This window comes from Melospiza georgiana, chromosome 12 (assembly GCF_028018845.1).
Source record: "Melospiza georgiana isolate bMelGeo1 chromosome 12, bMelGeo1.pri, whole genome shotgun sequence".
In the NCBI taxonomy this organism is placed as follows: Eukaryota; Metazoa; Chordata; class Aves; order Passeriformes; family Passerellidae; genus Melospiza; species Melospiza georgiana.
The window spans coordinates 11,435,233-11,453,220 of record NC_080441.1 but is presented as its reverse complement, the minus strand read 5'-3'; the positions used below and the strand labels follow the sequence as shown (position 1 = coordinate 11,453,220).

At 40.1% G+C, this 17,988-nt stretch overlaps 1 protein-coding gene across 1 annotated transcript in view; it reads right to left on the bottom strand.

Annotated features, from left to right (window-relative positions):
* COL4A5 (collagen type IV alpha 5 chain) overlaps nt 1-17,988 on the bottom strand; it is a 42,992-nt gene that overhangs the window by 10,243 nt on the left and 14,761 nt on the right. The window contains exons 21-35 of the mRNA XM_058032586.1: nt 17,694-17,791; nt 17,287-17,437; nt 16,528-16,641; nt 13,948-13,956; nt 13,128-13,295; nt 12,168-12,257; nt 11,277-11,426; nt 9,935-10,033; nt 8,840-8,929; nt 8,383-8,522; nt 7,351-7,477; nt 6,015-6,095; nt 5,360-5,458; nt 4,732-4,782; nt 3,796-3,981 (exon numbers count right to left, since the gene is read on the bottom strand). Coding sequence (XP_057888569.1) covers nt 3,796-3,981; nt 4,732-4,782; nt 5,360-5,458; nt 6,015-6,095; nt 7,351-7,477; nt 8,383-8,522; nt 8,840-8,929; nt 9,935-10,033; nt 11,277-11,426; nt 12,168-12,257; nt 13,128-13,295; nt 13,948-13,956; nt 16,528-16,641; nt 17,287-17,437; nt 17,694-17,791 — 1,653 coding nt within the window. The remainder of the gene's footprint in view (nt 1-3,795; nt 3,982-4,731; nt 4,783-5,359; nt 5,459-6,014; nt 6,096-7,350; nt 7,478-8,382; nt 8,523-8,839; nt 8,930-9,934; nt 10,034-11,276; nt 11,427-12,167; nt 12,258-13,127; nt 13,296-13,947; nt 13,957-16,527; nt 16,642-17,286; nt 17,438-17,693; nt 17,792-17,988) is intronic.

The window sequence follows — 17,988 nt, the reverse complement described above, 5'->3', positions numbered from 1 at the left end:
CACATGTTCATCACTGAATTCTGGCTGATCACAGTCACAGGGTGGAACAAAACTTGATGCAATTGCTCAGTTCCTCTCAGCACCCCATGATGGCAGCTCTCTTTGAAAGTGTGGTTACTGCTTGAGTGACCACAGTTAAATTAAAAGGTAAAGCCACATTTCCTTTTTTTGACATGGCTGCATAAAGATAGGAGTCGAACATCAGGGGCTACCAAATTTGCTACCTTGCGGTGCTCAGGACAGCAGGCTGAAAACTAAAATGTATTCCTTTATTAAATTTTCATGACAGTTCTTTGCTGCCTGAAAGTCATCATAGCAAAACCTAAAGACATCATTATTATTAAATAGATATACCAAGTCATTTTCAGTCTAGACACAGATGTTAAAATCTTCCCAAGTGCCAGTTTGTGCTCCATGTTGATACACTAAGGTTACAATAAATGTCTCAGTAATGTTCTCACCAATTCTATCCCACTGCCCTAGGGCCAGGGAGGACATGGCTGTGAGCTTTATTTTCATTAAATACTTGTGGAAGGAAGAACTTTCCTCATTTCCTCTAAATGAGCTACTGAAGTGAAACAATGGAAATAAGGATTTCTCTGCACTGCAAACTTAAAAGGCTCTAAGTTGGGAATCTAAAGCATCACTGTTAGTCTATATAAATTTTCCTACCAATACTGCTGGTATAAAAGAAGCATCTAATTTATTTAAGTCACTTGAGAGTGTCCAAAATCAACAGTAGCAGGTGCTACAAAAATTACTACTGTCACTTGCCCAAGCTACAACACACAATTATGCAGCAAGTCATGGGAGGACAGCGCAATGTGCTTTTTAAAAAAAAGCTGAAAATCAGAATATATTGTTTCCAACTGCACTGAGGGAAAAAAATGCTAAAAACAAGTTTCGCAGCTGGAGACACTTTATAAAAGCCTTGCAAATCTAGACTCATATGGTCTTCCCCCATGGGCAGAGCAACTGTGTCCTTCCAATGTCAGTCCCACAACAACATGGAAGAGAGGGCTGAAAGCCAACTCTGAGCATTTTTTTCCCACCACAAATTAAAAGGTATGTCTGAAACATGACTCTGCATATCTACATTTAGACACTACAAAAGTAATACATTCATTTTCATGCAAAGTTATTATTTTGGCGTTACAGGGCTAACCTGAGGGACCTGGGAGTAGGGGGTCAGAATTCACCAAGGTCATCATTAGAACAAGGGGAAAAACATCAAAATTGTTAGAAATATCAACAAACTAACATATTCAACTAAACCTTTCTTTTTAGATTTAGCTCAATATTCCTTTACATACAGTGTGCAAAACACCAAACTATTATTATTCATAGCAAGGAAAACAGACATGTGGAGTAACAGCAGTGTGCTGTTGCCCTGGAAATTGGCTTAATTTCATAGTGAATTATTAAATCTATGCCAACATCATCTATCAATGTTTATTTTAGGGGTAACTCAACTGGAGTCAGAGAGCTACACCATGTTTGACTTCATCTCTTTTACTAATCTTAGAATATACCCAGAAGTCAACAACAAACAGTACACGCAAACAGCTTCTGATTTTATTTCTGTCCCTGGAAGGGGTAATTTGACAGCCACACAGCTGCTTTTATGAGTAACTGCCTTATGTTGAAATGTTACAAAATCAGCATTCCAACAATAGACTCTGTTACCATCAGAAACAAAAGGCTGGAGTGCTGATTGTACCAGAACTGCAATAATAGTTTGGTTTATCCACATTAGTTCACACATACTGAGCAAAACAAATGCTTCACTTTATACATTGCATGCAACAAAAATGGAAATAAGAGAAAGAAAGAGAAAAAGAGAGAGAACATGGCTGAGCAGAACCTCACTGGTTGTTTCCCCTGCTGATAAACCTGCACAAAATGAGTCCCACCATTGCTCCACCTTCCCAGCTGATCAGAATCAGTAAACACTTGATTTACGCAGGGAAGTGTGAACAGATGAGCAGCTCCATAAAACCCCAATGCTACAGTAGAGCAGAGATCTCACTTGGTACTTCTATTATACCTCAGAGGTTGCTTAGCCTGGTGTACTCTTAAATACTCTTAAATACTTCTTTAAAGTTTGGAGATATCCTCTGTATAAGAAACTTTTAAAAATGAAAGCCTTTACTGTTACAGACTGTCCTGGGCCAAAATTTCAATTGCTGCACTACCCTATATACAGAAGAATTTACAGAAAGTCCAAAGCAAACTGGGGCTACAAACACGCTGCAGGGATGCTCCAGTGCCTGGTTAGAGCCCCTGGGGCACAGCAGGGAACAGTTAGTTCCTCCAGGAAAAGGGGGGAAGGCATGCACTCCTCATTCTACCAACCAAATAGGAAACCAGGGAGACATTGGGACTGGCTGGGGATCATTAACCCATAGAGTGGTTGTCCCTCATCAGTCACACACAAAGCAGGTTTAGGATGAAACACAATGGAAGTATTTTTACTGGCACTAAAAGAAAACCTCATTGTACTGGCAAACAGCACCCCAGTTCTAAGGTGCTATAAATTAAACCAATGTTTATAATGACTCATTTTTTAAACACACAGTTAGGGTGTATGAGTTCATAGCCTACTCTGCAAAAGAAAAACTCATATTGCCATTGATAATAACACATGATTCAATCCCAGCTCTAGGGAAAATATTTTGATAAAATTCCATTCAAAGAAACATTATTCAGTGTGACTGCCTCCTCTTGTGCCAGAAGCAAGCATGAGGAAAATGGGAACCTTTAAATTTTTTCAAGTGTATACTGCAATGCTAAACTCTCCCTTGATACCGAAAAATCAACAACATCTGTGTTGCAGCTATTTTACAAATGTACTATCTCAAAACTAACTTTCTTCTGAGAAGTCTTTTATTTAAAGAATAACTTGAGGGCAATAAACAAAAATATTACTTCACCATTAATCTTCAAAGGAAAAAAATCCCTGTCATCTACCAATGGCTTGGTTTGAAAGCAGTCTCCTTTAGGGAGAATATCAAGCCTGTTATGTGAGATGAATCTTAGATGTAGCACAGTACTTCTGGATTAAAGATCCAGAACTCAGCTTGAGCTGGAGCTGTGGCAGGTTCATTTAAATTAGATTTTTTCAAGAGCAGTATCTAAACGCAAATAAACATTCTATAACACAAAATCAAAATCAGTTTCTAACACAGGCCAGGTAGTTGCTCAGCAATGTTAACTCAGTGAAGTGTTTTCTCACTCCCAGAATTAGTTGGTGCAGGAATAAGATGCAAACATGGAATGGAAAGATGAACACAGCGTGATGGAGCGCAGAGTCCACGGGAGCCACGATGGAGCAATGACTTGTGTTACATGGGCCGGAGATGAGGAGCAGTGTCCAATCTGACCATGCTGGGATGCTAGTGGGAATTTGATTTTCATGACTCAGAATGATGGGGCTTGTTACGTTTGGTGTTTGTGCGCGGTGATGTTTGCTGATGGTGTGACACTGCCAAGGCCTCAGACGTTCAGAGGCCGGATCGTGCTTGTGAGGATTATTGGGGCAGCATGCTGAGAACCTCCCGCGGGGAACGCTTTTGATTTTTGCTGCCAGGCATCCGAAATTTAGAGAAACTCAGGCTAGTTCATTTATAGATACTGGGGTTTTTTGGCAACAAAATTCTCTAGTTGCCCACACATCTATGCCATGAGGCTTGACCTTATCCATCCAAATAAACGGAGCCAATTTAAAGGCTGATGACCCACCAGCAAAATATCAAAGTATAGGCAGATGTTCACAGGTATGGATCATGCTCTTACCTGGCCTTCCTGGAACACCTGGTGGGCCAGGGCTACCTTTAGGACCTTCCAGAGGTGGCCCTGGTATTCCTGGTGGACCTGGTGGACCCTGCAGACCAGGGAATCCCTGGAAACCTGGTTCTCCCTTCGGGCCTTGAAGTCCAGGGGGTCCCGGTGGACCAGGTAATCCCAATTCTCCTTTTTGCCCTGTAAAAAGTCATCTTTGTAAATACTGTTACAAATTCACATAAAGCCCAAAAGCCAACTTGCAAAGCCATTTCTCTCTTGCAGAAGGCACAAGTTGGGCCACAACTCCCCTTATTTGCAGGGTGAGATGGTAAAATTCTCTAACATTCAGAAAAGAGTGAGGGCTAATAATCCTTGCAGGAGAAAGTGCTATAGCTTATAACATGTTAAAAAGTCTTCCTAAGTCAGTGATGCTGTAATTCATAAACATCATTACAGACTGTAAGCCTACAAATAAGGCTTCTGTGAAGAGACCTGTCAGTATTAAGACTTCATCCTTTTCTTGAAATGCTGCTAAAAATTAAGACATACTTGCAAAATTTTCAAATAAGCCTGGAGAATTTAGGAGCTTTAATGCTACCAGAAAAGAGCAATGTATTGAGTACCTATACTTGCAAAGTAGCTTCATTTGTCATCTGTTGTATGAATGCTTTATTTACTGACACCAATCAGCAAAGTTCCACACAATGCAATAGGCTATTGCTCTGTATGCATTTATTCTGGCTGCATAATTGCTAATTTACAAAATTACAGTGGTCAGGATTAAAATGTCTTTATTCCTGTGGTTAATTTAAAACAGTCTGCTGAGGAAAAGAAATTACTTGTAGCTATAGCATTCGTTACAGAAAAAACAACATAACCTTCTTGGTTTTGGTGTGTAAATGCATTTTACATTGAAGCTTTTTAACAAAGGCAAAAGAAAAGCTTTACCTGACAATCCTGGGAGTCCTGGGGGTCCTGGACGCCCAAAACCTGGTAGACCTGAAAAAAGACAGATTTAGACAAAAATGAGTATTTAGCTTTCAGGTCTCCAGAAACAGGAATATGAGGCTTAGAACAATGAAAGTGCAGTTCATCTAAATAAGTGATTCCTTGAGATGACTTGGATTCTCATTCACTCACCAGTCTTCCCCAAAGTTGGAGGGTTTGCTATTGAATGCATCCCTAACTTTAATAACTGTTTCCATCCCCTTGCAATCCACATTCTTTCAGATTTTGGGAGTTACCATGTTTGCATTTTTGTCTGCAGATCTATCTTTAGAGCAGGGATTACACTGTTTATCCACTGTGTAACTGAGCTGAAGCAATACAGCTACCATGGAATGCAGGAGCAGGGGCTGGTGTTAAAGGCAGGTAATGAAATCCAGGAGAGCTGGCTGAATTCTTGCCCTGTGCTTCCCTGGCAGCTTGCCAGCACCCTTTGTGAGCCACCCAGCAGCCAGGAACCACAGGAGCAGCTTTGAAGGTATAAGGGCACTTACAGGAAAGAAAGAATAGAGCAAACAGGACATATCAATGCAGACTGAAGAGCAGGAAAGAAACAGGAAGGACACCTAACCTGGTTCACCCTTCTGACCCGCTGGTCCAGGGATACCATCTCGACCAGGCTGTCCCTTTTCCCCTGAAGGACCAGGAGGGCCAGGACGACCAATATCACCTAAAACAGGGATGGAACACATCAGCACAGTCTTGTCTAAACTGCAGTAAAGAAAACCAGCATCCCCTTCACCACTATCTGAATCTGAAGGTGTGGTAATGCAATAAAAGATTTACAAGGGTGCAATCTTAAAATTAAACCTTTCTCTCTCTCTCGTGCCCTGACAATTTAGAAAAGCCTTTTAGGCCTGTGATTTTTCAAGCAGTCACTGTTTGCTAAAAATATAATGCTTCCCTTTAAAATAAATTAGGATTTTGCTCCTATAAAAACAGGTTAGACCACTGTAATACATAGCATTAATAAAGCTAGTAAGTACAGAAACAGTTATTTTCTTGTTTCAATAGCTAATGAATTGACAGCAAATACAAGTCCTCAAAATAAAGTTAAAATTTTTCTTTGCTGTTTAATTTCAGTGAATTAAGTTCAATATGCAATGGTGTTCGAGCACCCATATACATATAGATACATTTCCATGATGCTAAAAAGAAAGGAAGTGCCTTCATGTGTTATGTTTTTCACAGAAGCAGCTGATCTCTGCTGCACTGTCCATGCTCACCTACTGGCCCAGGTGGTCCAGGCAGGCCAGGATTACCTGGAGGGCCCTCAATACCTTTTGGTCCTGGAATTCCTGGTGTTCCTGTAAAGTACAGACATTTCAATCAAATAATGAACAAAACTGACTTTTCAGCAGATCTTGAAATGCTACAATCTGAGATGCCCTGATTAACGAAGAACTAATTCTACCAAGATATTGTATTTATGATCCTTTTGCAGATTTACAGCTGGTAAGGAGATGAATTAGAAAGCAAAGGATGCACAGAAAAAAAAAGATACTGGTACAACTGCCCTTACTGCTACTCTCAAGCCTCCTCTTAACCGGTGAGTGCTCATGGCCAAGGACACACCAACTCAACAGTAACCATTTTAAAGACAGATGTTTCTGCTTGACAACAAATTGAAAGCATTATGAACTGGGGTTGAATAGTCCTTCCCCAATCCTCTTTTCCCTTCCTGAAAAAGTAAAAATGGTCTTAGGGTTTACAGTGGATTCTCACCCCTACAGCATGAACTGAGTGGGAGGCAGGAGACACTGATCTGTTGCAGTGTCTGCTCTGAACAACACCTGAGCCTGACCAAGACAGTGCCTCAATACATCTTGTGGCTGTTCAGCCTTTTAGGCATGACATGAAACAGAGGGTAAAAACTGTCAGGTTCATGGTCAGGTTTTGTTTTCTGCTAAGCTTCCGGTTGCCATGACCACAGTTGTAAATTCCCTAATTTTCTACATCAAAGCATCCCAAGCATATTTGTAAAACAGCCTTTAGTGCTGTAAATGCAGCCAACATAAAGACTTCGTTTCTTTAAATTTTGAATGAAAAAACTGACCAACACCTGTCAACAGAACAACCATTATTAATATTTTTAAAGAACAAAGTGCAAAACATAATTTAATTATATTTCAGAAATTTCTCTTTAGAACACATTTTTAGGACAATAAATGATATGAAAAAACTGCTAAGTTTTCCAGGATGGCACTTTTTTACTGATTCATGAAGGAAAAAAATATAAATACTTTTTTTTTCACCCCAATATTTGTGTGTTAGAGGAGGTAAGAGTGAGTGCTATGGAGAGCATTAACTAACACAGCTGCTCCATCCCATCAGAGCAGAGGAACAATTTCAGAAGCAGAGGAACAATTTCAGAAGGCATTCATAAGAGAGGCATTCCCACACTTTTGCAGTGACAATTCCAACAGCACAAAGCTTAGAAGCAGCAGATTACCAGAAATTCTAAGAGGCTGGAATCTCCTCCAGTTACCCACTGTGTTTGGCTGTTCATATCAATATTAGCAAGAGGGGAAATGAAAAAAAAAAAAATCTGTTGAGGATTACCTGGGAATCCAGGAAGGCCTGGTTCTCCTTTTGCACCTGGACTGCCTGGAAATCCAGGCAAACCAGGATTTCCAGCTATACCTTTTGCACCTGGACTGCCTGGGTATCCAGGCAAGCCAAGATCTCCCTAGAAAACATTAAGCAGAAATACAAACCCAGATTTCTTAAGATAAGAAAGTCCTCATTTTGTGTTCCCCATCCTACCATCACATCAAGATCACAAGTATATTGTGCACACCTCTCCCCATGTCCAGTTAATGTGAATCATCTCAACACAAAATGAAGCAAAACCAGCAATAGTAAAGATTTCCACAGTTTTCCCCTATAATTTTGTGTACTGTATCATAGTTTTTCCTCAGAACAGGCCTACGTTGAAGAAAAAATACCTTCCTTTCTTCCAGCAGGATCAGAGATTTTTATCCTATGACAGTGCAGAATAAAAATGAAACCAGTGCAGCTTTAATCATGCAATGTTTTTGCTAAGTTAATTGTGCACAACATCGATTGCAAGGCATCAGTGAAGACTAAGATATTCTGAAGATCTTTTTCTCACTTTTTTGTGGGTGGCAGAAAGGATAATATAAGTAATATTAATTAAAATACTTTATACAGAATTTAAAATTTTAAAAAGCAGTAACCATGCTTTATTATTAGTAGTTTGTTCTTAAATGCATGTCTGAAATTTTTAGGAATTAACTACATAATTAGATGGGGACAATGCTATTAATTATATAAATCCTTAGCAACTACAGGAGTGTCACAGTGAAGATTAGGCCACTAAGTAAATCCAACTGGAAAAGTCTGGTAAACAACCTTCTGCTTTAACCTGATTAAGTTATATATAAATATTTTCACCTTTAAAATTAGAAATTTTTATCTCACCTGAAAAGTCAACCCTGCTTGCTTCTAATATATTCATATACATATTTACAGTTATACTTAACATATATAAAGTAATAGTTGAGGGGGAAAAATCAACACAAAATTTAATTTCCTCATGTAATTTTCAATGGAAGGATTTTGTAAAGGTACCTTTGGTCCAGGGGGACCAGGAATACCAATGCCTGAAAGACCAGGGTCACCTTTCTCCCCTTTCAGTCCAGGAAATCCTGCAGGCCCAGGCTGCCCTGGACGTCCTGCCAGTCCTTGGTTGCCTTTAAGCCCAGGGGGACCTGTCCAAAAGATAAAATGAAATTTAAAAAAAATAAAACTTCTGCAGTAATTTACAGAAATAATTCAAAATACAGCAACTCAACTAGAAAGGCCTAACAATTTGACTGGCTGGCCTTGAATACCTAATGTTTTTTTCCTTCTAAAACCAAACTAAAACAATTACCTAAAAGTCTCCATACATTATGTATGTAGGGCTTTATGCAATCCTCATATTTATTGCTATTATTACATACTAGACACAAATAGAGTCATCTTTGGGGTATATAACAGGAGACCACTGGCCCAGATGAAGTACAATTCAAGCACAGAAACTAACCTGGAAGGCCCATCTCTCCCATAGCTCCTTTTAATCCTGGAGGTCCTGTTGGTCCTGGCTGCCCAGGAAGCCCCATGTCTCCCTTGATGCCTAGGAAAGGTGTGATTGAGTTAATTAATGGCAATAATTACAGGTTTCTGATATCCGTGCATTCTCATACGAACATGCTTATCTGATTACAAGCAATGGATTTGGAGTTGCTTTAGGTCTCATACTGCTCCTACTTGCTTTTCCACACTTATTTGTAGTAAAATATTCAACACCTTCATTTTGTTGCAAGCCAAGATTTGATCAGGGCCACTGCTGATTTGTTTTGAAACAAGTCTAATGAAATAGGTCAAATCTCAGACCAGGATTCAGTCACCATCTGAAAGGATTCAGCACTGACAGGTGTGACATGGTCTGTCATGAGTTCCTCTGCAGAATGAACACATCATCCCTTATGTGGAACAAGTATTCAGCAGCTTCTTTTACAGAATTAAATGCAACCTACAATGCCCAAACTAGTTTGAGTCCTGGATGTTAACAATAATCCCTAAGCCCAACAAAATATTTAGAGCAAGGCCTACATTAGACACAGCAAAAAAGGACTCAAGATCTCAGATAAATTGTTATAGCTGTAGGGAGAAGTGGTTCAAAACAGAATTAGTTTTCTTGGTCCTTGCAATTCTTTCATTAATACTCTCCAAAGCAAATATTAGACACCCTGACAGCCTTTGCAATACATCTATTTGGCCATTTTCAAAATACAATGCTTAGCAATATACGAAATAAACATATGAAATGAAAGTCCTTTTGGCAGGTTCTGCAGTCACATTGCTTGCTCAGGCAGCAAGTACTTTTGCAGTCATCCTGAAAGACACCTTAATCTTCAACGGGATCAGTTTAAACCTGCTCTTGAGTCTGCTGGAAGGAAAGGGCTTCAAGCATGTGTTTGGATAATGACTTTAAATGTCCCAAAACTGTGCTGCAGTTTCAAGTGCAAATCCCTAAGGTTAGTTTAGATATAAGTGGATTAACAGTCCAACTCCATGATAAAAACAAATGCAAATCTTTATTCATCAAAACTGTCCAGCTGAGGCCTTGTTTACTGACCTGGCAATCCTGGCACACCTGGTGGGCCACTAAGTCCTGGTGGGCCTGGGTCACCTGGGAGACCTTGATAACCTTTCTGGCCTGATAAACCAGGAACACCTCAAAGGAAAAAGATACATTTTATTATTACTACTATCACTACTACTGTATGTTTTCTTTTACCTTAAGAGATCAGATGTAGCTGTGGATGAACACAAAACCAAATAGGGATTTTTCTTCAGTAAATATAATTGCCCTAGCTCAGCAAAGAAAAGTATCACAGAACACAAAGTATTTGTTCTGGAAAATTTAAAATTACTACAGAACAGGAACAATATAGTAAGTAGAGAAAAAAGTAACTTCATGACTAATGCTAATATACTTCACTCAAGGGCTGTCTTCTGGATGAGCAGACTCCATTCTAATCTCTGCATTCACCCAGATTATTTATATACAAGTTAAATTACATTGCTACATCAAAATCACTTTGGGACTAATATATTATAAAATTTAATGCAAGTTTTTTTTAGCATATTTTTACAAATTCTATGTGGCTGATATCCCATAAGAACTTTGTGTTGCCCTGCTGACATAGTTAAACCTGACTTCCATAGGAAAAGAAAAATAGTGTCTTCGGAGCCTATCTTGACTTGTGAGAAATTAATACAATAGGTAAATTAGCAAAATAATGGCTGTGACAACATTAGGGAAAAGCATTCTGGCTCTCTCTAGGGTAGAATATTTTTTACTCCTTTCAAGACTAAATTAAGAGTTCAAAGGAGACATCAGAACCCTTGGTGGGGGAGGAGGGAGAAGCCAGTAAGAATGACAGAACACAGACTTGAAAAAGACTTCCAGGCTGCCAACTTCCCAAGCAGAAACACACACAGAGATGACATTCAGCTCATAGGTGGTACAGAGAGACACTCAAAGGGAGAAGATGGTGCATGAGAAGATGACCTGAGCAACTTCATTCTACGTGGCAAAGACTGAAGGGCCTTTGAGACAGCAGGAATGCAGCCAGGACAGCAGCTATGAAAACTCTCTCATCATGCTTAGGAATAACTCCTAGAAGAGTGAATTGTAATCCTGCTCAAAGCATCGTAGTGCTATTACAAAACTGCCATGTGCCAAATAATAGTAATAGCTAATGAGCAAGGACACGGCAGACTAATCATAAAAAGGAACTTGGTCACAAAATCCCTTTTAAAAAAGCCTAAACACAAGACCCTTAAACCACATCTATATTCCAAATTAATTTTTTTTCTGTAAGAATGAATGAATAGTAATGGATTCAGTCACAGCTCACTAGTATGTGTAGAGGACAAAGCACCTCCCCACACCCACATGCAAAGTTCCTTACCTGGAACACCCGGCTCGCCTTTTTCTCCTTTTGCTCCCAGCTGTTTGGGATCAAGTGTTCCTGGTGGACCTGGCAGACCTGCTTCACCTTTGATGCCTTTCTGCCCCACTGGTCCAGGAGGTCCTGGTGGACCAGGTAATCCACTATTACCTACAGAAGGTACAGCCAACAAAAGGAAAAAATAATCCTTAAAGGTAGGCTAATGTATTTGTCATGCTTTGTCTTACATAGGCATTCCATGATTTATTCATGAGGTTGGAATTCAGCCAATGATCAGGCAGTTCATGGAAGGTGCTCCACAGCACCTTTAGCCCTGGAACAAAGCTGAGTGAATGGAGTGCACAGGGGTGTCTGCCAGCTCTGGGCAGCAGAAGAAGCAGCTGTGCCTGTCTGAGCCACGCTGTGCTACCAGCACAACAGCTATGGCAACTTTGGATTCAGAGCCTCCTTGTTCTGGAGAGGTGAACTGGGTTTTCTTCTACCAAACTCTTTCAAAATTCTTCTCCAACAAGGGGGTTGGGAAAATGCAGAGAAGAGACTCTCTGATACCTATATAGCTAATTCTTGATGACTCCATAACTCTAAGCTACTGATTTTCTTCTTTCTGCTGCTTTAAGCAGGCTTCAAAACACACTGCAGAAATATTGCCCTACTTCAATGCCATCAATCCGAAGGAAATGTTTCTAAAATAGCTAACAATTCATGACATCAACTAAATAGTGATTGAATGCCATGGCTTAAAAATGCAAAGTAATTCTGAACATCAGCACTGTAACAAGACAATAACTTAGGCAGGTGTGAGAAATTAAAATCTAGATGTTAGTATTACAACACAGGAGAGGGAAAACAGCATTCTGTGTCCCTTTCAAGGGTGAATAAAACAAACATTACCTTTCAAGCCAGGCAGACCATTTCTTCCAGGAGTTCCTGGAGGCCCCGGAGGACCAGGAGCTCCCATGACACCCATCTCACCTTTGGCACCTAAAAGCATTGAACCAACCACATTGTCATTCTGAATAGAAACTCAAAACCTAACAGGCACCTTAAATTTGCTTCCCTGGATCTCTATGTTATTTATTAACCAGCACACGTGTGTTTTAAGGGAATTACAAGCACTCATTTATTGTATAAATTAATATCAGACAAAATGACACTTGAAAATTGTGGCAATTTTTCCAGTTAGGTTCTGAGAAGAAAATTTACACTGCTCTGCTATGGTAGAAAGCATGTTTATATCTCCAAGAGGTTTAGTTCTCTGGTTAGAAACACAAATACTAGTTAGAACAAACTTGACTTGAGTGAAAGGCAAGAAGACAATTAAGTATACACTACTTGTAGAATCTTTTGTATTGCTCCCTCTATCCAAGATATTATCAAAATTCATTTTTAGTATTTCTATTTCAAAGGCCAAAACAGACTAGCTTAACTGAACAGTCTAACACTTAGAATAAGGAAATTAATACTTAAAACTAAGTAGCATTTACCATGATTTTCTTTAAACAAATTCTGTTCTTAATTAGAGCAGTGACTAGAAAACAATCACAAAATAAATTAGAGAAGTATCATAACAATGATGATCAAAGCCATATCTGAAAGTTATGAAAAAGAATAATGTATGAAATATTTAAATCAAGTTACAGAGAAGAGTGAAAAGGTAACAAGGATTTTAATGCAACAAATCTTGTTACTTTTTTTTTTTTTAAAGTATGAGGTGTAATGGTCACATATATCCAACTTTAAATAGGAAGGATAAACACCTAAGCACATTAAGCTGGCATAGCCAAGCATAAAGAGCTTATCACCTGTAACTGCAGTTTGGTCTTTCTCCACAGGTAAAATACATGAACTTACCTGGAAATCCAGGTATTCCATCCCTGCCAGGGGGCCCAGGTGAACCCTGAGGCCCTGGTAGTCCAGGGGGTCCTGGATATCCTGGAGCTCCTTGGTCACCTGGAGGACCTGGAATATCGAAGCCTGGAGGACCTGGATCCCCTTTCTCCCCTGGAATGCCTTGCAGCCCTAGACAATGTGGTTAAGACAAAACCTTTTAGCAAAAAGTCAGGAAAGGCTGAGATCTGTGTGATGGGGTATACTGTAGGAATAGTTTTAGTTGCAATCCATTCCTAGTACTGCTGACAACCCTGCAATTCCTCTAAAACCAATTATTTTTTAATGGCTTCCAAGTGTTAGAAGGCCAAATTCTCCTGAAAAGAAACATGCCTAAAATTTTACTAAGATGCAGCAAATGCAATTCAAATCTCAAAAGGAAAACAACTCTCTTCAACAATATTTTAAGTCTGATATTAAAAGAAAAAGCCAAATTTAGTAGACTTATTTGTATTTTAAAATTAGGTATTCACATTTGCATATGTCCATGAATTACTCAGTTTTCCTACATTCTAAGGTAACAGCAGCTGAATATTTTTGAAGGTTAGCGAAATTCTGCACTGCACTCTATTTTCCCTAAATGAAAAATAATAATTGTCAAGATATGCTTAAGATTGTTCAGTGCTAATGACCCTGAGCTCAAGGCAATGAAGGAAGCAGGTGGCTCATTTCCCTCCAGTGCACAGAGTCAGTGAAGATGCTCACTCTGAAAATGTAGCTGACCAAAAAGGAGAATTCATAAATCTCAAGTTAAGAAAAGCCTTTGGTAAAGAAACCACAGTACCTGGGGGACCTGAGGTTGAAAAGCCAACGAGTTAGAGCTCATCAGGAAGTTGAGACAGGTAGCAGTAAGCAGTTGTAATAGTCATTAAGTTAGGAAACAAAATAAAGCACATATGGATTAGAACAAAGACAAAAAAATATATCTAAAGTTACTGAAAATAGATCTAAATACAAAGAGTCAAAGCTAATGCAGCTAAGAGAAACCAGACTGCAGGGAAACTTGGAGATCATCTTCAAAGTGCTTCCATCTCTGTATGCAGAAGCCACAAACATATTTTCAAATATTGATAGTACATTTTCATTTTGTTTTCCTGTCTCTCCTTGTCTAGTATTCTCTACAAAAATGGGGAACAAGATTTTTCTGCTATGTTTCTTACAAAACTCTCATTGCTAGACACTGGCTTGGATCCCTTCTGAACACCAGAGTACCCCCTATCAATCAGCTTCTCATTGATTGGCCTCACACTCTGTTAAATCTCTCCAAACAGGGATTTTCAAAAGATGTTTCTTCATTATTACACGAAAAAAACTTTCAACATTTTCCCCCATTCTTTTAGTTCTATTATGTAAGCACACATTGTTACATCACAGATGGTATACTGCATGTTGCATGCCCTGGCACAGTCTGAGATAATTGACACCACCATGCCAAAACCTCATAAATAACTCCAAGGCAGCAGAATTCCAACTCTGTAATGGTGACCCCACTCTCAGCTGCAGGAACAAGTTTAGGAGTGATGTCATCATGTGTTCTTCACACTCTGAAAAAAGGTAGATTGAATTTTCTTGATGGCATAACCTGTGGAATTGCATTTATTTAATTCTAAGTGTTCTGCTCTGGCAGTAGCTTATCACTGCTTTAAACCCTGGTGTCATGTGCCTGGAGTGGCTATTTTGCACAGAAAAAAAAAACAGTACCAGATGATGGACAGGGGATACACATGCTCTGTATTCAAGGACTTTCTATCACCAAGTAGAAAAAAGAGAGCAGAATATATAGGACAAACTCCATACCTAGAATGGCAAAGATATTTTTTCAAATAGAAATTAATTCCAATCTAATTTCTGGTCTCAAAAAAGTAACCACATCATAATTAGAACAATGTAGACAACATACTAAATTCTAAAGTAATTTGTTACATATTCAAAAAAGGAAAATGTTGACCTATTACAAACTACTTGAATAAATGGTGGTGCAGAGGAAGCAAATTCTGAACAGAATTTTCCAAGAATTTTCTAAATTACCTGAAAAACAGAGTCCCAGAAACTTTACCCTAATGCTGCATAAAGGATCAGAATCAAAACAGCCTAGTAATACACATGAGGGATGGGAGAAGGGAATGTAAGGCATTCTGCACAGAACAGAGACAGAGCAGTGCCAAGGGAAATAAAGATTTCTCAAGCAGGACCTTCCAGCATGCACCAGATTTCAGAGTCCCATGCTGTTAATAGCCACACTGATTAGTCAGTACAGACATGAAGAGTGAAAATAGAGGCATTTCAAATCCATCAGCTCTAGTAATCATTGTGCATTTGTCAACATTGGTATTTTGCAGAATAAATTGGTGGTCACACAAAATCAAACTCTGGCTAGCACCAGAGGAGATGTTACAGGAAGACAAAAGAACATGCATTGGATGAAACATTCAAACCCACACTGATCCCATCCCCCCTAACCCTAAAATCGGGTCCTTGTGTTTCAGTGTAGCCTCCAGTGCAGCTCAGGATCCTACAGTCAGCACAGCCAGCCAGGTTCAGCACCCAGTGCTGCCCCAGGGCACCCCTGTGTGCCTTGTCCCAACCCCTCCTGTGCCCTGCTCCCAGCACTGGGCACACCCCAGGCTGGCTGGTGCCCTGACCACATGTTCCTTGCCCCACTCAGGAAGAACAGATTGAAACCTGACCCACACTGTGCATGCAAGCAGAATTCAGACTCCATGGGTCTGTTTACTCAAGTGCTTGTCCACCTTCAAGTTCGGCACTTTGCTGAATCTCAGCTCACAACTCATAAAGATCTGAATATGACCAACCAATCCATGATCCATGGTCTTAGAGCTGGCAATGATTTTGTCAGCATGCATTGCAAACAATGACAAGCCCAGTGCTGACACACAAACATGTTCAAACAGTGTAGCTCACAGACATGCAACACAAACATTTTACAGGCATGGCAGAATTAAATATTTAATTTAATACTGGAACTGGATGTGTTTGGAATGGCTTTGGTGCAAGGCATGCTGAGGACCACAGGAAGTGTTCTCACTGTGGTGACTGCCACATATTTGCAACATCAAGAGTTGGTGCACAGCAAGCCGATTCACTGAATGAAAGGAAAAAAAATTTCCCTGAACAAACTGAATAGAATGATATGCATGCATGCACATGTACCCTTCTGTGCAGAGAAGGAACAAGTTCATATCTTCATCAATCACCAGTCATTTTAGACAAAAAGCAACCAAACTCCCTTCAGAGACATAAACTTAATTATCACTGTCTATCTGTGAGTTGGACCTTCAGCCCTTTGTGTCCCTGCTTGTATATGCCAGAAATAACCTATGGCAACCATTTGTGTAAGTTTTACCTGGGGGGCCAACAGGACCTGGAGGTCCTGGAGATCCAGGAGGACCTTGGCCACCAATGCCAGGGATGCCTGGTGGGCCTGGAAGTCCTGGTGGTCCACTTGGTCCAGGGTCACCTAAAAGAACACTCTTGTTTAGTCAAATTGTGAACTAATTTCAGAGACATTTGCTTTCAGAGCAGAGTCCCTGCACATTGTACTTGAAATCTCATTCTTGCAAGCAAACCAACATTGATCTAACAGAGAAAAAAAACACACTCCAGAGACTATTTCCCAAGGCCAGGGTTTGTCCTCACTCAACATGGACCTCATGAAGTTTTTGTTTCTAGGCTACACACACATATATTGCACTATCATCCACATCAAACTCAAAAGATGCTCCCCAGCAAACCAGGCATGCTGGGAAGGTCAGTACAGACCATGGTCAAGAGCAGAGGTAAATCAATTGCTAACTGTGCATGTGGAAGCACAGTGCATCTAAATGAAAATTACTCTGTTGACAAAGTTTTACCCCATATAAACATTATTTGTCTTTAGAACACAGAGCTTCAGGTACTGACCCACAGATTGAGATTTATTCCCTTAACTGCCTTTTGAGAACACATTCTGCCATTTACACAGGTGTGTCTGCTTTGGAAAAATTGATTTAGAAGTAATGGCTCTAAAGTCAGCACTGCTTGTATTTAACTGCCACATGCCTCCCAGCACAGCTACATTTAAAAAAGTTCAATAGGGGAACAAAGCAGGGAGAGTTCTCAATACCTTTGGGCCCTGGGGTTCCATCAAATCCTGCCCGGCCTGGTAGACCAGGGTTTCCTGGGAAACCAGGATCACCTTTAGGTCCTTGAACTCCTTTTATGCCTGGGGGTCCTGGGGGCCCAGGTGGTCCTGGAACTCCAAATCCACGCTCTCCCTATAACAAATACATTTTAAAAAAGTAAAAGGTGATTTTCTAGGTTTAGCCTCTCCTAAGAATGTTAGAAGTAACAAAATTAAAAATGGCCACCATCTCAGAGTTCAATTTCTATTTACTATCCTCACTCAAAATGTCAAGTAAAATATTTTACTTTCCCATCATCAAAAGCTGAGAACAAGAGGTGAAATCCTCCTCATCATCTTCCCAGTGACACAGAAAAACCTCTAAGGGAAGTTTTATAGTAAACACAAACCTTCTCTCCTGGGAAACCAGGTGGTCCAGGAGGTCCATCCAGCCCAGGGCGACCTGGAGTTCCTGGAGCTCCGGGCGGGCCTGGAGTCCCTGGGAAACCTGCACATGACAGGAAAATTAGGGAGCAGAAAGGACACCAGAGAGCATTAGAACAACTCCTCCAGACATGCCTAAAACCCATTAAAAGAGGTTCTGTGCTAGTCCAAGCACTGAAGGGGTACCCATTCAGCTGAGAGAACTTCTGAGCATTCAGTCTTTGCCACAAAGGGTCTCTGGGACTCTCCGAGTGGGCACTC